Source organism: Oppia nitens, unplaced genomic scaffold (genome assembly GCF_028296485.1).
Source record: "Oppia nitens isolate AA-2021 unplaced genomic scaffold, nextdenovo-longstitch-racon4-pilon3 scaffold4_pilon_pilon_pilon, whole genome shotgun sequence".
In the NCBI taxonomy this organism is placed as follows: Eukaryota; Metazoa; Arthropoda; class Arachnida; order Sarcoptiformes; family Oppiidae; genus Oppia; species Oppia nitens.
Genome location: NW_026533232.1, coordinates 2,362,270 through 2,387,090, shown reverse-complemented (window position 1 = coordinate 2,387,090; position 24,821 = coordinate 2,362,270). Strand labels below are relative to the sequence as shown.

The 24,821-nt window shown below is 23.9% G+C and overlaps 5 protein-coding genes across 8 annotated transcripts; all 5 read left to right on the top strand.

The window, feature by feature from the left end:
- The first annotated feature begins 2,861 nt into the window (after positions 1-2,861).
- LOC128960142 (protein PIF-like) lies at positions 2,862-3,847 on the top strand. The gene is made up of 3 exons (XM_054306214.1): positions 2,862-2,925; positions 3,230-3,428; positions 3,510-3,847. The coding sequence occupies exons 1-3, from the start codon at positions 2,914-2,916 to the stop codon at positions 3,845-3,847; spliced, it is 549 nt and encodes a 182-aa protein (XP_054162189.1). The 5' UTR covers positions 2,862-2,913.
- Positions 3,848-4,186: 339 nt separating this feature from the next.
- On the top strand, positions 4,187-4,934 carry LOC128959970 (uncharacterized). Its single transcript, XM_054306016.1, has 3 exons — positions 4,187-4,257; positions 4,334-4,439; positions 4,532-4,934. Exons 2-3 carry the CDS (start codon positions 4,334-4,336, stop codon positions 4,783-4,785), a joined length of 360 nt encoding a protein of 119 aa, XP_054161991.1. The 5' UTR covers positions 4,187-4,257; the 3' UTR covers positions 4,786-4,934.
- Positions 4,935-5,648: 714 nt separating this feature from the next.
- On the top strand, positions 5,649-9,138 carry LOC128960547 (uncharacterized protein DDB_G0290685-like). Of its 2 annotated transcripts, XM_054306661.1 has the most exons (3): positions 5,649-6,445; positions 6,536-6,594; positions 6,865-9,138. In XM_054306661.1, the coding sequence occupies exons 1-3, from the start codon at positions 5,655-5,657 to the stop codon at positions 8,982-8,984; spliced, it is 2,970 nt and encodes a 989-aa protein (XP_054162636.1). In that variant the 5' UTR covers positions 5,649-5,654; the 3' UTR covers positions 8,985-9,138. The 2 variants fall into 2 exon arrangements, with proteins under 2 accessions (XP_054162636.1, XP_054162635.1); XM_054306660.1 differs by having other exon boundaries at positions 5,649-6,594.
- A 1,392-nt stretch (positions 9,139-10,530) lies between these two features.
- Positions 10,531-17,206, top strand: LOC128959965 (dnaJ homolog subfamily B member 4-like). 2 transcript variants are annotated; one of them, XM_054306009.1, is made up of 3 exons: positions 10,531-10,954; positions 16,318-16,826; positions 16,926-17,206. In XM_054306009.1, the coding sequence occupies exons 1-3, from the start codon at positions 10,531-10,533 to the stop codon at positions 17,151-17,153; spliced, it is 1,161 nt and encodes a 386-aa protein (XP_054161984.1). In that variant the 3' UTR covers positions 17,154-17,206. The 2 variants fall into 2 exon arrangements, with proteins under 2 accessions (XP_054161984.1, XP_054161983.1); XM_054306008.1 differs by having other exon boundaries at positions 10,531-10,969.
- Positions 17,207-18,301: 1,095 nt separating this feature from the next.
- LOC128959967 (holotricin-3-like) lies at positions 18,302-18,964 on the top strand. 2 transcript variants are annotated; one of them, XM_054306011.1, is made up of 2 exons: positions 18,302-18,677; positions 18,736-18,964. In XM_054306011.1, exons 1-2 carry the CDS (start codon positions 18,509-18,511, stop codon positions 18,834-18,836), a joined length of 270 nt encoding a protein of 89 aa, XP_054161986.1. In that variant the 5' UTR covers positions 18,302-18,508; the 3' UTR covers positions 18,837-18,964. The 2 variants fall into 2 exon arrangements, with proteins under 2 accessions (XP_054161986.1, XP_054161985.1); XM_054306010.1 differs by having other exon boundaries at positions 18,302-18,683.
- Positions 18,965-24,821: the final 5,857 nt, after the last annotated feature.

The following is a 24,821-nucleotide window of genomic DNA, read 5'->3' as shown; positions in this document are numbered from 1 at the left end:
ATAATAATAATTAAGAATTATTAGAATATACTTTACTTTATTCATAATATATATATATATTAGTTTTTGCATAGTTATACTATACTATTATGAAGTTATTAGTTATGTGTAAATATTTGCTACCTGAGCTCCCTAAATCGATATAATCTATTAAACACTAGCTAGGTGATTGACTCATAGCACGGTGGCATAGATAATGAACCCTAGTATCTAAACATTGTGCACCGGTTATTGGGTTACCTAGACGAAAAACTGCATGGACAGGTATAGTATATTTTGATTGATATTATCTTGTACTGTATATCTTGGACATCACTAATCAATCAATTCATGAGGTTAAGGCTCAGTTGGGCTAACACAGAGATACCTAACTGTCCATCCGGTTGTGTTTGATATTACCATACGATTCATTATAGTGGGCAAAATAAATCAGTTATATTAATATTAATACTAAAACTATATTATCAATATCTTTAGAATAGTATCTTGATATAATACTTAGTTCTAGTAATAATGGAATTAATTAATTTTTAAATAATAAAAAATCTATTATATTAATAGTAGAATTAATATTAAATATTCCTAACATTGGCCGATATATATTTATATTAAAATTATTTGAACCCCAATGAAAACGTATACTATTCAGCAAATAGTTGCCAACAATGTCATCAAATTGTAAACTGAGTCTAACATCCTGATCATAATCAAACGTATTAGTAGTAGTAGAGAGACCATCATTTTCAACAAATACAGTATATCGTAGTATTATTGATATAATAGTTTGTAAAGTAAATTTAAAAAAAAATCAAATTTAAGTATCTTAGAGTCAATGGTAATAGATACCATTACAGGACGGGTAGTCAGTTGCCCAGTTAGCTTTAGTTTATGTCTAGCTTTACAACAACAAAAATATAAATATTATAGATTTTAAATAAAAACATTACTATAGTTAATAAAAAAAATTTAAAAAACCATCGTATGTCCAATTAAAACATTTTGCTATAACTTAATACAAAATGAACTAATCAATAAAAACTGTAAAAACAGTTTATAAAATATATAAAATAAGTCAAATTTTTACTTTTTTCTATCAATTTTAGGATTAATATATATGTAAAAATAATAAACATTATATAATGTATGTAAAAAGTAGTTTATACCAGTGAAATAATATTCTAAATATGTGCCTGTATCATTTTGTATTTTTTTAATATCAGTATTTTTTCAATTACTTGATTTCCTATTTAATAATCTTATAAAGTATTTTAAAAAGACATTTATTAATATTAGCAATTTTTTAAAATAAATTTTTAAAGTTAATGTTTTTATATACCTATGTAATAAACTTATTAAACTCTAAAAACTTATTATTTAATGTACAAAACTAATATTAATTGCTTCAAACTAATATTGTATTATAGAAATAAATAAGCAGACAAATATCTTTTTATTTATTGGTAAATATGATTGGTTGCAAAATATAAATTATATCACAAGTGTTTGCAATAATAATTATTACAAAATATATAATTTATATGTTTTTTATAATAGCATTGATATTTAAAGCATAAATATATTTTATTTAATAAATTCAAGTTTTAATAGATTGCGTATTATATGCACTTAGTTTCTTAACATTCATACATTAGTTTAAAATAATATATCAAACTTATGATACAATACAATAAAAAATAATTGATATTATTTTAAAATGTCATAGACGACTGAAATAACATTTTTAAAGATCATGCTTAGCAACATATTACCAGTATTTTTTAAATATAAATTAAAATTAAAGCTTATATTACTATAATAATTATATTAAAATAACATTTTTTCTAATAATATTTAAAAACAAATAGAATAATGTTTATATATTAATACATTGAATTTTAATTAAAAATTTTCTTATAGTTTAGTTATAGTAATAATTAAAGATAATTAAACAATTTTTTTCTTGTTTGAGTACTAGGCATCAAAATTATTTGTAATGATAATCAAATTTTAATGTTTTTTCTAAATAATATGTAAATTATTTTAAATATATATAGATATATAAATATTATTATATTATATTACAATATTTTTTTTAAAAAAATATAAGTTAATTCTAATCCGATATTTTATTGCTGATTTTTTTTAATATACCGATAAATAATTAAACAAAATATATGCTAATATTAACAATATTAGTTTTTTATTTAAAGTTATTAGTTATTATAAAAAATTACTATTTATTTTTAAAAAACCCATATATCATTTTTATACTGAAACTAGTAATTAAATGCAAATTGAAAATTTTGCAATTATTATATTATAATATAATTACATAGCAATTCAGTGAAATCATGTAAATTATTTATTTTTAAACTTTTGTTTGTTTTTATTTAAATACTTTAAATTATAAAAAATAATAAGAAAAAACATTTATTGAATATATAGTCAAAATTCTGTATATGATTTAATTCAATATTGCACTAATTAGATACAATTAATTTTTAATTTTATAATATATATTTTATTTTTGTTTTAACGGATGTTATGATATATAAACTATTTTATTATAATTTTAATCAAGTAATACATAATCAATTAAAATCTATTACTTAATTGAATACATTTTAATTATTAAACAATTATGATTATTTGTTTTAACATCAAGGTCAATCACGACACCTATATAATATAACCATTTTTAAGTTATGTTGTTTTTTCTAAAATTATTACTATATTATACAATAATTTTTGATAAGATATACCTTAAACATTGTTTAATGTTTTAAAATATTTATAAATGTATTTCTGTAAATGATTTTATATATTGATTAAAAAGTTCGTAAATATTTACTACTTTTAAAAATTGTTTATCTATTTATATATAATTTCAATAATAATAATATCAAGCAAATTATGAAATCATTGGTAAATTATTCATTATTTATTAAAAAATATTATAATTATTGTTATTATTATCATAAATTTGCAAATTTTTTAATAAACTACTATTCAATATAATTATATAGTTGTATAATAATAAATTATAATAATAATAATAATAATAATAATAATAATAATAATAATAATAATAATAATAATAAGTAGTAGTAGTTATTTTAAATTATAGTTGAAATCTTCCAAAATATTTATAAGAATAAAATTTTATCTAAAAAACTCAAAATTATTGTAATTAATTTAAATATTTAATATATTAATATATTTTTTTCAGTGTATTTTAACAATAGTAGTATGCATTACACTGGGTTGTCCTCAATCATACCGGCGCTCGAGATTTTACGATAATAGCCGATACAACTCTTATGATGACGACTACGACAGCAAGGATTGGGAGTATACCAGTGAACAGCTTAATAGACAATACCATAGAAGACTCAATAATGTGTACGGAAGGGCTTTCAGAAATAAAGGTCTCTATATAAATGCTAACTGTGCTTATATTATAGATATTTTTTTAAATAAATAGTAATTACTATCATTTTTTTTGGTAGGACCTATCATAGGATTTGGACCGTTCAAAGTCCAGGGACACAAACTCGAGGACAATAGCTATGACTTGGGCTACGATTTGGGACAAGGATATGGACGCAAATTGGGAACCGGTATTAGGACTGGAATTGACGATACAATAACCAAAAGTATCAAAAAAGTTAAATTCAATTTTGGAAATAATAGTAAAGATAAAGATAGCGAGTCTGATGACAAAAATGATGAAAAAGATAAGAAAAATGATGATAAAAATAGTGATAAAAATAGTGATGAAAAAGATAAGGATGGAAAGGGTGATAAAAAGTCGACAACCCGTGACCAAAAAGATGACGATCCGTAGCTTACTTTAAATATATATATATTTTTATATATGTTTTTCTTATAATATAAAAATTTACATATTATAAACATTGAAAGAATATTTTAATTTTAAAAAAATTATTGTGAAACTATTTGTTTGAAAGCTGTAAATATTAATTGAGATTTTTTTTTAAAATTTTCCAAACTATAATTTTAAATATGTTATTATATACTATATAATTGCTTAATTGTTTATATGTAAATTTATTATTTTATGTATAATATTGATAAAATAGACATGTTTTTTCAGTACATATAACCAAGGTTACCTATTTTGAAAAAATATATATATAAATTAAAATAAAATAATTTTGTTTGTTTTCAAATGTTAATAAAAATTTTAAATGTTAAGATAGAAATGTGTATCTATTTTGTAAACGACAATCAAATGTAATTATAAAAATAATATATATTTTGAAAAATATATAAAATAATTATTTATATTTTAAATATTATTTTTGACCAGATGATTTTTTATTTTGTATTAACTATGACAATAATCAACATGGTTAAAAGTCAATGGGAACCGGGTAACTATGTTGAGTCCAGGAGTATTGTCAAAGATAAAAATAGTTACATAAATATTAATTATGCATTATTATTTTTAAAAATTATATTTTAAATTAAAATATAAAATTAATTATGTTATTTTAACTTTATATAGTTCCAGTAATAAGACATGGTCCATTTGAAAGGGACCGGGGCATTATTAGCGACCGGAGCTACGATATTGGCTTTGTTTTGGGCTATGAATACGGTGGACGACTCGGCAATGGTATCAAAACTGGTATAAAAGACTCGGTTGGCGGCAGCGGTGGCGGCGGTCGTGAGGGCAACAAAAAAGGCAAAAAATCCAAAAAGGATACAAAAACATCTACAGAGGTTACTGAGGTCACTAAGGTTACCGAAGATGAGTAGATTAAGATTATATTATTTATAATCTAATAACTCATAATAAAAATGTTTTTTTTCTGTTTTAATCTTAAATAAAATATTTTATATTATTATTCAAAATATTTGTAAGTAATAGTATAGAATTTACAATATTATTATTATTATTATTATTATTATTATTATACCTATATTTTAACTTGTTTTCCATTATATGGTTAGCATTGAAAATGAATTTTTTGTAATAAATAAAAAAAATATTTTCAATTACTGTATATAATTATATGCTATTTAAATGATTAATTGTAATAAGTTTATAGTTTTTTTTCTTCTTATTTTTTGTGTCTCATTTTTCCAACAAAATAATTAATTTTTTCAAACAAAATTCAATTCAATATATTTAGCAACAGATAATCATGAGATGTTTGTATTAAGTCATGATTTTTCACTTTAATAACTTAATTATTGAAAATTGTTTGTTTGTATTTTTGTATGTATGTGTGTGTAGTGATTAACAAATAAAATAATTATTATTTTTTGATTAATTATATTGTATAATAGGTGTTGTTTGTTGTATAGTAGACTATTTTTAGACATGATTATCTTTATAAAAAAATTAATAAAGTTATTAGAAATTTTATATTATTAATATCAATATTAATCAAATATTAATAATTTTCTAAAATTATTTACAAAATTTAAATAAACTGTTTTGACGTGTTGTTAAATATTGTTTAAAATTTTATAAAAATTATTAATTAATATTTTAATATAGTATTAATAAAATTTTAATTTTAAAATGAATTTAAAATTATCGGTAAGTTATAAATTTTAACAATTTTAACTTAATTTAATTAATTTCTAATGAATTTTACTTTCAGTTATTATTATTATTAATGGTATGTATAGCACTGGCCGTCGGAAGACCGGCCAAAAAGAGTGCCCGAAATAAAAGTAAGTCAAACAGTGGTAGTGATGATAATGACGATGAAAACGATGGCAAACAAAATAGTGGTGACACTAATGACGACAACAAAGAAGATGATGATGAAGACGAAGGAAACGGTAGAAGTGATAGCAGCGGTGATAGTGACGGAAACGATCAAAAATCTGGAAAAAACAATAAAAATAAGGGAAATGGATCTAAAAAATCTAAAAAAGGCAGTAATCGTGATGAAGATGAAGACGAAGATGAGGAGGAAGGCAATGAAGATGATAGAAATGGTGACAAATCAAGACGTAATAATAATAATAATAAGAGAAACCAAAAAAACAATGATAACGATGACGATTATGATACAAATGATGGTCAGGGAGAAGGAGATGATCGTAGAGGAGGTCGACGCCAACCAAATCGCAATCATAATAATAGACGCAATCGGAATAGGGATCAAAATGACGACCAAAGCGGAGACAGTGGTGATCAAGATTACGATAACGGAAGCAGTAGGAGAGGTGGACGCAATAGGGGGCGTGATAGTGGTCGTAGAGGTTCACCAAATAATCGTAATAATAATAATAATAGAAATCAACCGAATGGACATCCAGACAACGAGTTTGGTGATGGTATGGGAGGAATGGGTGATCCCAATGCAAGAGGTGATCCAACTGGAGGTAGTCTATCTCCAGGCGGAGGTGTTGGTGATGGTAGCGGTGGTAACGGAGCCTCTGATTACGATCGTTATGGGTATTATGATATTGATTATATAATTGAGTCAGACTATATTGATAATAAAAATGACATTGATCAATTTGAACAACTCATGTCTGACAATAGTTACCAGATTGGATTTGGCGCCGGTTTTGGAGTCGGCAAAGATATTGGAAAATTTTTACGTAAGTTTACCACAAAAAAAATCTATTTTTGAATTATTATAACTTTTTTTCTAAGTAAAAAGTAAACTAGATAATATAGTAGTTGATTATTAAAAAAAATATTTCTATAGTAATTTTAAAAATTAATAATCAATCAAAAAAATATCAATAAGTTAATTGGTTGTATTTTATATTAATCTATCTAAATAAAATTTATTATACTAGGTAATCAAAAAATTATCTATAAACTGTCTAGGTAATAATATTATATATTATATAATTATATTGTAGGTGGATTCAAAGATGGCGCCAAACGCAATATAGCCAATCGTAACAATAAAAAGCCCAAAAAACAGGACAAACCTAAGCCAAGGGATGACGACAAGGATGAAAAGGACAGGGAGGACGACGAGGACGATGACGGAGATAAGTTTGTACGCAGCGATGGCAGTGTTGGTCGAGATAATAGTAGACGCGGTAATAAAAATGGATCTGATAAGGGAAAAGGTAGAAATAGTAGGGATGGTAGGGATGGTAGGGATGATAACAATGAGAATCAACGCAAAAATAAGGGAAATAAAGGAGAAGATGATGAAGAAGATGGAGATGAAGAGTCGGATGACAGAGAAAAAGGAAATAAAAAACATAAGAATAGAGACAATAATGAGGATGAAGACGACGAAGAAGACAATAGTGACGATAAAAATAATAGTAAAGACAGTAAAGGAAAGGGAAATAATGACAACAAAGATAGCAAAGGAAATGGAGATAAAGAAAGTAATAAAAAGAAAGGAAAAGGAGATGACAGTAATGATGAAGATAATGGGGGTAAAGAAAAGGGGGATAAAGGAGATGAGGATTATGATAGTGAAGGAAAGGATGGTAATGAAGATGATGAGGATAATAGTGAAGGAAAGGGAGGTAAAGGGGGTAAAGGAAAAGGTGATGACGATAATGATGATAGTGAAGGAAATGGAGGTAAAGGGGGTAAAGGAAAAGGTGATGACGATGATGATGATAGTGAAGGAAAGGGAGGTAAAGGGGGTAAAGGGGGTAAAGGAAAAGGTGATGACGATGATGATGATAGTGAAGGAAAGGGAGGTAAAGGGGGTAAAGGGGGTAAAGGAAAAGGTGATGACGATGATGATGATAGTGAAGGAAAGGGAGGTAAAGGGGGTAAAGGGGGTAAAGGGGGTAAAGGAAAAGGTGATGACGATGATGATGATAGTGAAGGAAAGGGAGGTAAAGGGGGTAAAGGAAAGGGTGATGACGATGATGATGATAGTAAAGGAAAGGGAGGTAAAGGGGGTAAAGGAAAGGGTGATGACGATGATGATGATAGTGAAGGAAAGAGGGGTAAAGGGGGTAAAGGAAAGGGTGAGGACGATAATGATGATAGTCAGGGACAGGGAGGTAAAGACAGCAAAGGAAAGGATGATGATAATGATGATAGTGAGGGGGAGGGAAAAGGAAAGGATGGTAATGGAGATGATGATAGAGAGGGACAGGGAAGTAAAGGGGGTAAAAGTAAAGGTGAGGATAAGGATGAGGATGATAGTGAAAGGAAGAAAGGAAAGGGTAGTAAAAAAGATAGGGATGAGGAGGAAGGGGATGAAGAAGACAGTAAAGGAAAAGGAGATAAAGGAGACGATGACGGAGATAGTGAAGGGAAGGAAGGGAATGGGAGTAAAGGAAAAGGAAATAAAGATAATAATGAAGATAACGAGGAAAGGGATAGTGATAATGGAAAGAGAGATAAAGATAAACAAAAAGAAAATAAAGATAAAAAAGATGAAGAAGAGGATGAAGATAATGACAGACAAACAGATAATGGAAACAAAGGAAAGGGAAATAACAAAAATAATGGAGAAGAAGATGACGAAGAAGGGAATGATGGGAATAGTAAAGGAAAAGGAGATAAAAATAAAAGCAAAGGAAAGGGAGATAAAGGAGACGACGATGAAGAAGATGATGATAAAGGAAAAGGAGGTAAAAGTAAACAAAATGGGAATAAAGACAATGATAGTGATGAAGACGGGGAGGACAGACAGTCAAAGAAAAATAAACAAAAAAAGAGAAAACAAAATGACGAAGAAGAAGATGAGGAGGAAGAGGGAGAGGGAGAGAGGGGAGGGAAGAGTAAGAGTAAGGGAAAGTCAGACAAACAAAGTGATGATCAGAAAGAAGAGGACGATGATGAGGACAAACAAAGTGATAAAAAGAATGGAAATAAGAAAAAAGGCTCAAAAAGTGGGAACAGTGAGGATGGAGAAGAAGATGGAGAAGGAGAGGATAATAACGGAAATGATAGTAAAAGTGACAGTAAATCCAAGGGAACTAATAGGAAAACATTAAAGGGTAGAAACAGAGGTATCGGTACGGGTGGCGGTTCGGGTAGACGGTCTGATTGAGTGATTTTATTTATAATAAATCAATCAAAATGTACATGGTAACTATTTAAATTAAATATATAATTTTTATTTAAATGAGCCATCTTTTTAATATTTTTATTTAAGTTAATATTTGTTTTATAATAAAAACTTATACTCTATTTATATACAGTAAATGTGCAAATCTATAATAATAATAATTATTTATTTATTATTATTATTATTTCATATATATATTTTTATTTACTACTAAATAATTTTAAGATAATTGTACTTGATGATATAGATAATTATCTAATACACATTGCGTAATTTTTGTTTTGTAAAATATTTTATTGTATTTTATTATTATTAATATATCACAAAATTGTTATTTTTATAAAATAATAAAATTGTAAAATATTAGGCAATGTATATGTGTTTAGCAATACAGTGATGTCACTGAAACATTGAATCTGTAATTTAAAATAAAAACTAATGTATTAGACAGTCAACGTTTTGGTACTATTTATGACTATGATTATTATATTATATTTTCATGTCTATTATTTAGTATAAAATAAATACAAATCTAATTCAATAGCTTATATAGAGTGTAAAAATCGTGATCTCTCTCTCTTTCTCTTTCTCTCTCTCTTTCTCTCTCTCTTTCTCTCTCTCTCTCTCTCTCTCTCTCTCAATATGTTTAGTGTATGTATTGAAGAGAGTTGTAGTCAATTGGATGTTTTGAATGAATGAATTGAATGTTAGAAGTATTGTAATATAAAAATAATAATAATAATAATAACTACGAAATATAAAGTGAAACACACAGTGTATTTAAAATCAAGTTTTTTTTCTCCCATAAGATAATAATTATATCTCACACTTGCAATATAAAAATAAATAATAATAAATACTACACTATCTGTATATTACTGTGTGTTAAGTGTGTATTACTATTAGTGTGTTTGAAATAATTTGTTTAAAATTATTATACAGTAATATCACATATTGTGTATTATATACCGTATCCATCAATAATATTCTGGTTATCGGTTATATAAAGTATATATATATATAATTGATTAAATAAAATGATGCGTTTATAAATTAATAAAATTAAATAATTATATATTATAATATTATTGTTGTTGTTGTTGAAGAAAAATATCTAGTTTATCTAAAATATTCTGGTCTAAAAATTTTTATATTCAAATATTTATAGTGTTTATTGGTATTGGTTTATTAAAATTATTTGTGACCTATTTTTAATAATAATTAATAATATAAATCATATTTCAGCTTGTTAAGAAATTATATAATATTCTCTATATATTTATATATATTTGCTATTAATTTATCATTGTCCTAAATAATTATTACCAATCAACATCCTTATTATTGCAATTATTAATCTACTATTATGTGTGTGATTTAAATAAATAAATAAGCTAGATAATATTTTGTTTATCAATATTATTTCTACAATTCAACAAAATAAAAAAACATAAATTATTGTGTTTCTAAAAAAAATTATTAATAAAAATTTTAAATATATACAAATATATTAATATATATGAAAAATATGGGCAAAGATTACTATCAGATTCTCGGCATTTCCCGTACGGCCACTACCGATGACATTAAGAAGGCGTACCGCAAACTGGCCCTACGCTACCATCCGGACAAAAACAAAGCGCCCGAAGCCGAGGAAAAATTCAAACTGATTGCCGAAGCCTATGAAGTATTGTCCGACAAAAAGAAACGCGATATCTATGACCAGTTCGGTGAAGAAGGTCTACAAAATGGCAGCAGTGGTGGCGGTGGCGGAGGTTCGGGTAGTTATTCCAATGGCGGCGGCGGTGGCGGTATTCCTCACTTTACATATACATTTCATGGCGACCCTCGGGCAACGTTTGCTCAGTTTTTCGGAACCGACAATCCGTTTGAGATGTTCTTCAATATGGGCGGACTCGGCCCACACGGCACGGGCGGTCATCACGGGTCGGGTATGTTTGCATTCGGTAATATTATTTTTTTGTGTGTTTGTTGATTATGGTTTTGACGGTTTTTGGGGACATACCTAACCAATGATTTTTGTGGTGGTGGTTGTGGTGTCGACTAATTTTGGTGATTGGGTAGTAATGTAAAAGTTTTATTATTTAGTATTTATTTCTTTATTACATACAATATCCGATATCTATCAGATTTTAATAATCATTAGCATTATTATAATATTATTAATAGATATGTATCTAAAAAATTAAAACAAAATTTAGAAAGTAAAATTATTTATTTATTTTAATTGCTTATTTGAAACTGTGTGTGTGTGTGTAGTATTTTTAAAAATTGTTTACTCAAATTTTTTATTTTTATTTAGTAGTACACAGTATATGCAAAAATTTACGCAAATATGTTTTTCTTGCTAATGTTGACTATTTTTTTTAATTTTTATTTTTAGTTTAAAAAAATAAATACATTTTTATGTTATAGTTTTCTATTTAAATAAGTCAAGTGTAGGTAAAAATCTTGATGACTGCTACAAATATATATATTTAGTTTTTTATCTTTTATATGTATATATAGTTTTTTTAGTGTATTAGTTAGGAAAATTTGTAATTTAATACTATTATACATATAAATTATTATTTAATTGACTTTAAAATATTTCTATTTTATTTTAAACTAGTTTTTTTTTAATTAACATTTTTGTTTGTTGGCAAACATTATATTGTTCATTAAACACAATAAAATATCAATATCCATATCATTAGCTTTTTATATAATATTGTAGATAAAAATATTTAATTAGGATCTAATTTATTTAAATTAAATTTATGAATATATTTTGCTTTGTTTATTATTATTATTTTAATTATGTACTTTATTATAGATTTAGTATTGTAAAGAAATACCATATACTGTAATATATAATATGAATTACATTAATTACAAATAGTTAATTAAAAATATAATTTATACTAATGTATATATTAAGTATACAGTATGATTCATATACGACAAAATATTGTAATTTATATACATATATGATATAAAATCAAAATTATTTATGACTATAGCATAATATAGATACATATATTTATATTATTATCAACTATACAAATATCTTTAACTTATTAGGTTATATAAAATTTTCAAACATTTTATACATATTTATTTTAATTAGATTTTCAATTTAGATGATGATTTATGTGGCAATAATTTCATATTTTGTATATATTAGACAAATAACCGATTATTATTAATTTAATACAAAAAAATAGTTTTAAGTAATTTTTGACTAAAAATAAACTAATAAATAATTTTTTGTTTATTTTTATGTAAAATTCCTATTGAGTTAGCATTTCTGATATTATTGCAAGAATATTCTGCAATATTTATATATAAATACGATTAGTTTAAATTTAATTATTAATTATTATTATTACTTAATATAATTATATACATATTTATTTTTATTACAAACAAAATAAAATTAGAACAATTGAAATATTTAGTGTTATTGTTATTATTAATAGTAATATAATCTAATTATATATCTATTTTAAGAATCCTATTATTGACATTATTATTGACATTACGATATGATATAAATTATAATTTCTTTAGTCATATAAAATATATACAATATATATATTGTTCATTGATATACATTGTGAATGACATAATGACGTTGTCATTGATATTGTGCTATTTGTTTGTCAATTTTATGACAATTTCTAACCCAAAATTGTCGCAATGGATCCTTAATTATAGTCAATGACTCTCAATGCAATGTCAGCAGTAAATGTATCTATTAGTATACATAAACTGTATATACTGTACAATGTATTGAGAAAACATTTATTTTTGGTGAAAATATTTTGTTATTTTTATCAATTTTCAAACATATAATATACTGTATGAAACTGTACTGGTATTTGATTAGCGCAACGCTTATGCATAATAAGCACTAACTCTATGGATTGATAAAAATAAAAGTGATTTTTAAGATCCAAATAGTTTTAATGTTAAAAAACTGAGTTATTTATATACAGTATATACACTGTGTATTTATTTTTCAATTATAACTTTTGAAATGAGTGATGTGTGTGTGTATTGTATATACAGCATATATATATGTGTGCACATTATGTATTTAATGTGAGTGGGCTATAGTATAGTGAGATCACAAAGAAACACTTAATTTTTAGTTAAATTTTTAAAGTTTTTTTTCAATATTATAAACAATATAACATACTGTCTATTGTTAGCTAAACGCACTATAATTTTATATGAAATAATTATTATCATAAAATATTAATCTAATATAGCGATATACTATAACAATAAAACTTTAGTTATTAATGTACAAAATGAAATGATTTAATAATATTAATAAATTTATCTACATTATATAATTTAGGTTAAATTTATCAATTTCATTATTTATTATTACATTTAGAATTATAACATTAATTATATCAATAATATTATTTAAATAGATTTTGTTTGTTGTTTTCATATAATACTTAAAATAATTAGTTGTATTTTGTAAATATTTAAATTGCAAACAATTGAGAATTCAATATTTATTTTTAAATATAATGTAAAATATTTTCACTAATTATTTGTATAAAATATAAAGTATAAAGTATATATATACAGTATATACGTATGTATATACAGTATAATTAGATTATATTAGTTTATTGTATGCTTTTGTGATTAAGACTTTCAATGATAACTAGTTTTTATTATTATTATTATTGAAATTTTGTTTTATTGTTTGGTCTATATATGGAAAATAATTAATTGACTGCAAACAATTTTAAACTATAGTAATATTTTATAAATTATATATTAGCGTTTTTTTCATTTTGTTTTGATTGTTTAAAATAAAATAAATTTTCAATTGATGAGTGTTAACATTGAAATAATAAAAAAGCATTTAATTATACTGTCTATCATGTACTGTAATAACAATAATAATATAAATAATAAAAACAAAATATTAAATTTTTTTTATTTATATATGATTATTATTATTTTGATTATAATAAAATATGCTATATGGGTTTCAAATTTTTATTAATGAAATAATTTACAAAATATAATAAAATATTATATTTTGTACAAAATATTTTAACTCTTTATCTACAAAATTATGTCATGAAATAACTAAATAAAACATTTAAGGAAATTAAAATTTGAATTATATTAATTAATGTTACACGGGTATTAACATTATAATTTATATAATGCACAAATAATTTTTTATAAATATTTTTATATAAAAAATAAGTTTACAAAATAATATTTAAGGTTAGTTTTTGTTAAATAAATAAATTTTAAATTAAATGCTAAATTATATATATAAATGCAGGACATTAGTTTTTAGCATTTTTAATAAGTTTAACAACTGTTTATATATATATATATATATTGAACACACTAATAATAAATTATGTGCCATATATATCAATTTATTTAAAATATTTTAAAACAGGTGAGCAAAATAAATAAAAAAATAATAATAACTAACAATAATAATAATAATATGAGATAAGTTCAAAAAAATCACGGAAATCGTGATTTCAAATGTTAACTATTGTTATAAAACTTTAAAACAAAATGTTGTACTAATGAGACTTGTATTTGATATGTTATTATTGCTGTTATTATTGTCAATAACACATTTACAATATTTTCAACTGTTTTAGGCATAACTGTAAGCAATTTATTGACTTTATTATTATTAGTACTTTTTATCATTAATTAAAAAAAAGTTTTCACTAAAAGTATTGCTCGAAAAATATGTATTGAATTTCAACTAAACAATAATCAAATGATATCGTGACTAATAAACATCATGAATGTAATCGTATGTGTGTGTGTGTGTGTGTGTGTGTGTGTGTGTGTGTGTGTGTGTGTGTGTGTGTGTGTGTGTGTGTGTGTGTGTGTGTGTGTGTGTGTGTGTGTGTGTGTGTGTGTGTGTGTGTGTGTGTGTGTGTGTGTGTGTGTGTGTGTGTGTGTGTGTGTGTGTGTGTGTGTGTGAATATGTGTTAGTAATTATAAAATTTTAAAAATATAGAAAATATTAAAAAATAATAATTAAATTTAAAACATATTATACACTAGTGTACACTGTATTTGACAATTGATATTATAAATAGTATATACGAAACGATTATGTTTATTATTCATAAATGTTTTTAAATATTTACAATTAAAATATTGATGATTAAAACTTGTTTTATTTTTAGTAATGATATATTTTTAAAAATGTCAATGTTTGCTAAAATTTATTGCACTGCAAATAATAAAATTTTATTATAAAGTGAGTAAAGGAGAGAGAGAGAAAGAGAGAGAGAGAGAGAGAGAGAGAGAGAGAGAGAGAGAGAGAGAGAGAGAGAGAGAGAGAGAGAGAGAGAGAGAGAGAGAGAGAGAGAGAGACTTTATAAAATATTAAAACTACATGACCTCTCATCCCCCATAATGTCCTCTAAAAATGTAAAACAACATAAATAAACTATAATTTTAATTAAAAAATACAGTTTTTAAACTTTAACCTTAGTTTATTATACTGTATTTAAATAGTTTTTTAGTTAAACAGTAATTTGTTATGTTGTCAAATAATATAGTAAAATTTTTATTAAAATTTTCAATAACAAAAAATTGATTGAACTAGTACAATAATATGTAGGTGGGTTTTCAGTGTTATTAGCTTATTATATGTGTAGGTTTATTCCCAGGGAATAACTAGCAAATTAAGTATTAATAAAACTTTGATGATTTATTTACAAGTATTTATTTGATGAATAAAATTTAGTTGTCTAGTATCAATAGTTGATCAAGGTTACTTTGTATATAAACACCTACATATAAAATATATATTATTTGTATCATAAATAGATTGAACGATTAATATATTTTTAGTATATATTATAAATTTGTATTAATAATTTAATAATGTATATATGATTCATACACAATTTTAATTTATTATTAATATATTGAAATAAATTTATCAAATATTTCAAATATCATTTATGATAAATTGGTTATAATATTAATGGTGTTATTAACTTTTAGTTGAATATGTCAAATGTTAAAATTTTTATCAAAATACAGAAAATATATTATAATGTTTTAATTATAATCAAGTATTATGAACACTAAATTACAATATATGACAAAATTATCATGCACAATCATAGGACAATTTATAAAATTATTATAGAATTTATTTTTATATATAATTTAAACTTTTAATTAACTTAATAAACTTATAATTTACTATTGCATGTTTCAAAACTACAGCCTTATTAATAATGATAATTAATATAACTTATTATAATCGCACCGTTAGGTCCCGGTTTCGGTTTGTTTCACGACTTCGATGACATGGATTTGGACGACTTGTTCGGATTAGGCGGACCGTCGGGTCGCGGAGGTAACGCATTCCGGTCGCAATCGTTTCACGGCAGCAGTCCATCGCATGGGTTAGGATTGGGCGGTATCGGCAGTCATAGAAAAATGGGCGGTTCCACAGCCGGCACTCGTCAGGATCCAGCCATAGAGCACGAACTGTTCCTCACACTCGAAGAGGTGCTCAAAGGTTGCGTCAAACGCATGAAAATTACACGTAGAATACCGGCAGCCGACGGCCGGACTGCCAAAAAAGAGGACAAAGTACTTACCATTAATGTGAGGCCCGGCTGGAAGGCCGGCACAAAAGTGACGTTCCAACGGGAGGGCGACCAAAGCGGTACGGCTATACCGGCAGATATTGTGTTCATTATTAAGGATAAGCCGCATCCGGTGTACAAAAGGGATGGCATTGATCTAAAATATACGGCAAAAATTACATTAAGAGAGGTTAGATCATAATGTTATGGTTTAATGCAATTGACTAACATTAGCATTAGATTTAATTATATATATATATATATATATTGTTGTTTTTTATTGATTTAGGCCCTAACCGGTTGCAAAGTGAATGTGCCGACTCTTACCGGTGATATTGTTCCCCTGCGGATCAACGATATTGTAAAGCCGACTACTGCCCGCCGGATACCTGGCCACGGTTTGCCGCACGCCAAAGATACTGAAAAACGTGGCGATCTTGTCGTCACATTTGACATCAAATTTCCCGATTACTTGACGGAACCTACGAAACAAATACTAACCGATTGTTTGCCATAAAACTGGGGCCCAAAATATATACAAACAAACACATAGAGAGCACAATCCTAAAACAGAGACAATGTTGTTAATAAAAAAAAACACTTTACTTTAAATTAAATATTTATATTTTAATTAACATTATTAATATTATTGTTTAAAAGCTTTAAAAAATACATCTAATTTTTATGCAAACAAACAATAATATTAATAATTATTACTCAATTTTCATAATTATTAAATTAATTATTTTTTTGACAATAATTGTTATTTTTCATAAAATATTAAATACAGTATAATATAATATAATAAGAAATCAGATATAAATTATATATTTTTAAAAATCATCAATTATTTATATTTACAGTATATTATATTTATAATTTTATGCAAACATGTTATACTGCATTTTAACAACATTTTAAATAACTAAATAAATTAATTAATAGCATTTTATAGTTATTAAACAACAACAACAAAAATTATAATAATTTTTTTCGTTTATTTCAATTTAATTTTATTATTATATTTATTTTTTTGCATTATTTTTTTGTTATTTTATTGCATTTTGTTTTTATTTTGCGTGCAATTATTTTATTTTGTTATTTTTTGTGAAAATAAGTTATATTAATTTATTATTTAAGACTATATGTTAGTTAAATATACATTTTTCTATGTTATACTTTACAATTTACTATTTAAATACAAGTTATCTAAATTTATTAAAATATTATTACAAATATACAGTATATTTTGTATTATACAGTATGTTTTAGAAATAAAATTTGCTTATAATTGTTATTATTAAATAAATATAGTAATTATTTTTAAAAAAAAACAAAATCATAATATTATTTAGTTGTTTTATAATCTATAAACTAAAAAATTATTTATAATTTTACAAACAAATATGAAATACTAAATATGGGAAATTACTAAATAAATATTAATAGTATTTACCAATTATTGACCAGTTTTCCCAACACTTAAATGTTTACTTTTGTATGAACTTTAAACACTGTTTATACTGTATATAAAACTATACGTTAATCTTAAAATTAATTTCTAATGATTTCATAGATTAAATTGGAAATTTACTGATTATTACTGTACATAATAATAGCCACTTATGGTCTATAATTAGTTATGGCTAGAAAAGTATAAATATAGTTATATCAATTTATATGCTTACAAACATACATATGCTATCATTTTCAAATATATTTATCAAATATGATAACAATCGCCAGTTAATTATTTTAAGGGTATATATATATATAAGTGCTGTATTTTTGTTAATATGCCATACAATTAGTTTAGTGCCATTTCATTGTTAATAGTATTGATATCGTAATTTAATTTAACCCCATTTAATAATGAAAGTCTACTTTGCAATTGCTTTGATATTGTCAATGATTGCATCACTGATATATTGTGCTCCAAGCCCTCAAAGACATCGCCACGGCGGACATCATTTTGGTGGTCATGGAGGTGGTCATCATTTTGGCGGCCATGGAGGTGGTCATCATTTTGGAGGCCATCACGGTAATAGTTTTTATGATTATAATAATAATGTTGCTAATTTATTAAAAATTTGTAATAGGGCATGGTGGTCATTATGGAGGCCATGGATTTGGCGGCTATGGCGGCGGATTCAGACCAGGTTTCGGTGGTTTCAGACCAGGTTTCGGTGGTTTCTTTTAATCGACTGGTTTTTATGTGTGATCGTCATAATTAGTAATAAAAACTTAACGCAATTTTTTTAAATAAATTTTCCGCTGTTTGTATGTTTGTGTTTTATACGACAATATTTATATTTATTTTTTATCAATTTTTTTATATAATAAAAAAAGTTTAATGAAATAAATTAATTTTAATAAAACAAGTTAATTTATGCAAATTATTTTCTTAATAACGTAAATAATTTTTATTAAATATTAAAATAATTTTTAATTATTATAAAATAATTTACATATATTCAAAATGATTTGACCCAATATACTCTAATAATATAATAGAAATAAATTATATATTTAAAAATGACTTAATAATGTTAATTGTTATTATTTACTTATGGTTCATAAGATTTTATTTATCAATTTAATTAATAATTAATAAATTTTAATACAATTGTTTGTTTAATAGTTTACTTAACCAAGTCGTGAGACACAGGCATGAAATGTAAAGTCAATGAAAATCATTTATATTAGAAATTAAAAGTCAAAATGTTTGACCCATAAAGAGGTCGGCAGTTAATTGATGGGTAATAAATGTAGTGAAAGTGTAATATATGCTAAATATAGCAAAAGTAAAATTTATCGTTTATTTAATGTAAAATATTTCTAAATTTAAAAATATTGAACTTTATAAATAGATAAAATTGCAATATAATTATTTAGATTAATAACACAAAATTAAAGTTACATTTAGATATTTTTTTTAATTATATTTAATAGTTTGAATATTTAGTTATTATAATACTAATGATATTATAATTTAATTATGTTTGAATTTATATTTATAAAAAAAATTAATTAATAAAATCTACTGATTAACATTGACATCTATAAAATTGTATAATTTTAGTCCATTTTTAATTATTTAAATAACCTAAATTTCTAAATAAAATAGAAATGTTTTTAATAATATTTATATATATATATTTGTACTGTATTTGTAAATTAAGAATATTTTATTTCAATAAATAAATTATTTTTTAAAAATAATGTATAAGCAATTTTATTTAAGTAATTTTATAATTGTCATAATTTTGTTAACATTGCGTCAATTGAACAATAATGTAATTTGCAATATTACAGATAATTTATCAGGTAAATTTTGTTTAATTAAAACTTTTTAAAAATTAATACTAATAATTCAAATGGTGTAACAAACGAGTAGATGAAACATTAGATGTCAACAACAATACAAACTACATGAGTATCAGTAAAGACATAATATTGCCGATTAGTGAGGCAACTGAACTAAGTGTATGTCGATTGTGTTTGGGTCGCAAAATGGCTTCATGTCCTATGTGTGCAAAAATCATACAGGAAAAGGAGCTCCAGTGTCCACCGGCCATACAATGTCCACACTGTCCAGTGTGTCACCAGTGCGAGGAGTGCCCTAAATGTGCTAAATGTGTTACCTTAGTTAGATGCGATCCGACAACACCTAAACCAGTTTGTATTGGATGGGAAATAGAAAATTAGCATGCTACATTTTGTTGTTGTTGTTGTTATTAATAAATTAATAATTTTATTTATATATTTTTTTTATTAATAAATAGATGATAAAATAAACAATTCAATGTCTAAATTTTAAAAAATAATAATAATTTTATTTATTTATTATTTACAAATATACTACTGTACATGTGTTATGTTTTTAAAAAAAAATTAAATTAATTTAAATAGGGCATTTTTCAAATTAATATTTAGCACATACATAGGAAAAAATATTAAACTGTAATTTTATTAGTCTATATTTTCTAAAAAATTAATAATGCTTAAACTATACTATGTAAAATTGAATAAATTTATGTTATAAATACTATGTTAACTAAATTATCATTATCATTATTGTTTAACCTAATCGTATCACTACTTTTTGTTCACATTGTTATCGTTGTGGACAGTCATACAATAGATAGGCCGTTACCAACTGTCGACACCAAACTATATGAATCACAATTGGTTCAAATTAACTGTTATGTACAACAAAACACGTCATCGCCCGCAGCGGCCAACTATTGTCCGCCGCCGCCGATACCTCATTGTCCCGCTTGTCCTGAACCGGAACTAAACAACTGTCCTCAATGTTTTATACCCAAACCCGAACCGTGTCCTGTTTGTACGGTTAGTAAACCATGTGCACCGCTACACTGTCCCACGTGTCCCGAACCTGTGTTTTGTCCGCCAATACCGGAATGTCAACCACAGATTGTATGTCCACAGTTGCCACCAGTGCTCAACTGGCACTGTCCTCAGTGCCCGAAACCTGTAACGTGTCAACAATGTCCGCCACCCAATACTTGTCCCACTTGTACAGTATGTCCACTGCAACAACCAACCTTGTGTCCAGTATGCACAACACCAAAGCCGCGTCCACTCATGCCAGTGCTACCGCCAGCGCCCATATGTCCACCGAAACCCATATGTCTCGGTTGGGAAATACCGATTACATATAAAAAGATACTCAAACAGTGTGTCGCCGACAAGCTATCAGAAACTGATGACAAAATGATTAACACAATTGTTGCCAATATTGACGGACAAATTAATGAACTATAAATAAATATATAAATAAATATATAAAGAAATATATTTTTTATTGATTTAAAAATATACATATTTAATTTATCTAATAAAAAATAAAATATTTATTACAATAAAAATATTAGGTAATGATTAACTAGTAGCGTAAATCAATACCAACAAACAAAGTCAAATACAAATAAATATTATATTATATTTTAATATTTAGTATTAAATTAATTTTAAATTAAATAAATATCATTATTAAAAAAATACATTTATTTAGTATTTAGATTTTATCAATTTTTTAAAAATCTAATTATATTTAACAATAAAATAATGTAAATTATAAATAGCATTGTATTATATTACAAAACAATTTATTTATTCAGTTATATAGTGATTTAGTTAGAGAAACCAAATTTAATATAAATTTTAGTAATGATTAAAATCAACAAATTGCAGGGCAACAAACAAACTAATAGAGAAAATTGCAATCATTACTAAAATTTTATAATTTATTTATTGTTTAATAAATAATAAAATATTTTTTTATTTATACTATAAAAAATAATACATTAAAATGTTATTTAATGTAATTTAAAACATTCTTTTAATTGATTAATATTTGTTATATAATTAATAAAAAGATTCTTTAATTGTAATATAAGTTTATCATTAATATACAAATCTTATCTCTTAATTATTGTGACATTTATCAAAAAGTCAGTATTACTTAAACAATATTATTATTATTATTGTTAATATTGTTAATATTATTAAACTCTATATTTAATATTAATTCCAATAAAATATAAATGTAATTATTTATTAATATTTACTTTTTCTTATAACATGAAATTATATTGCATAATAAATCTGATTATTAATTTACTAACGGATTTAATAGATTTATTTCAAAACTACAATAATTATACTAAAAAGGACTTAAGAGAAAAATTGAATAAATTACCTCTCATTGTAGTAAAAATAGTATATTATTTTAAACACAATTAAAGCTTAATATTGATATAAAGATTTTGTTTATAATGTAACTATAAGTAATATAATTGCTTAAAAAGTAAATATATATCAAATTGCTGTAACTTTAGAATAATATGTAATATTAAAAATTGTTTTTAAATTTATATAAATAAATTAAAAGTTTATTAAAAAGTATGCTGTTTGATTTGGCTATAAAATCATTTTCAATTTAAAAATTCATAAAATATATTAAAATTTACATTTTCAATTTATTGCCATTGAGTTTACAAAAATATTATTATTTAATATAATAAAATAATTCAAACAGATCAATATTAAAAACATTACAACATTATTACAAACAAATTATTACAACAAAATTCAAATTGAATATTTAAATTATTATACAAGAGATAGTAAACTTATAAAAAAATTTATTGAGATTAATATATAGTAAATGTTTATAAGTTTATAAAATTATTATAATTATAATAACATTAATGATAAATTAAAAACAACAAATATTTTTAACAAAGTTATTAGTTTTATTAATATCTTAGTTTTTAATTTTTATTACATAAACTAATTATTTAAACAATTTATAATCGTTAACTCTTTCGATTATTTTATATTTAATAGAAAATTGTATTGAATTAAATTTATTGACACCGAAATTAAATAACACTGTAAACAATGAAAACGTAATTAATAAATAGTTTACAAATTTATTGTTACTAAACAAAACAAAACAAAATATAGAGATATTTAACAATAAAATTATAATATACAAAAAATATTTTACCTTAAATAAATGTCTATTTAGATTAAGATTATCATGGTGAAAATTATCAATACAATTGTTTAGGGCATTAAAATAGTTGGGTGTAATTCTATTTATTTTCAATAACCTATTGTATATTACAGTCAATATTGTTGTATATTTGATGACAATATCCAATTGACTGACCCATAGATAGATTAGCCAATTTAATGTATAAAATACCGATAAAATAGCATGATGAGTAAATAGTAGCTTGGTCGAATATTTTGATTTAAATAATTCATCAAATATTTCATCTCTAAAATCGACAAATATTAGCAACGAATACATTAGACTTGTTATTATAAAATATATTATTGACGGTATATTTGATTTATCGATACGATATTTACGATAAAATTCATTCAATTCCTGATTAATAATATCGATGTTATTTGAATTGTGTTTAACATATATATAGGATATTAATAGTATTATATAAGCAATTGTTGATGATAATTTCAATATAATTTCCATCAAATTAGCCGTTAAGTCTATAGTAGATATCGTTGTCATTATCATCATAGCATATGTTGTCAATGCTATACCAGTAAATATTTTGTTCAATGTTTTATGATTATTATTTAGACCAAATTGTAGTTTTATATAATTAATCATAATTTATTGCATTTAATTAGTCTATTTTCTTAGTAAATAAACTTATATTAGTATTAACTTATAAGTTAGTGAATTATATGATATTAACCATTGTTAAAATATTAATATTATTATAAAATCAATCAATAGTTTTAAAAAGTAATACTGTATTAAAAATAATTAATAAACATATTTAACTATTAGATTATTAAACATAGTATAGTATAATATTGTAAATAATATTAATTCTACATAATTATGGATTGAAAATGTAAATGAGTATATTTAGAGATAACATAATAAACTTATTTATTAAACACTAAATTGTTTTATCTGTTTATGACTATAAATGCTGAATATCAATACAATTTCTGTACAATACTATGATTAAGAAATATACAGTATATTACACAATACAATAATTGTTATTACAATATTAAATATAGCCATTTATTTTAGTATTACAGTGTAATTAAATATTAAATATAATAATAGATTTATAGTGTATTTTTTATTACTTGAATATAATAACAGAGTATAGCTTTCATTCCATTTAATCAATAGATATCAATATAAAAGATATTATAAACAAAAAATGTGAAGATTCTTATGATTTAACAAATAATTATTGATATAATCATAAACAGTACATATGCTATATATTAGATATCACATAACACTTTATTTTGCTGGTATAGTCACCGAAAAAATATCTCAAATGATAATTGAAACAAAATTGTGCAAATTTCTAGTATTTTAAAAGTATAATTAAGTAAAATTACTTTTAAGTAAGAATTAAATAAATTTTTTAGTATATGAAACATAGATTATAATGTTTTTGTTTGATTTTTGAAATTTATAAAGTAATTAATGTATAGTAATGAAGAAATTATGCCAAAACATAAATCAATCAATAGTCCAGATTAACAATTTTCAAATTTAGTCACTAAATTATTATAAAAATTACAAAAATATAAGATATGCATGTCGAATAAATAAAATAATTAATTTTTTTGTATAAAAACAAATTAT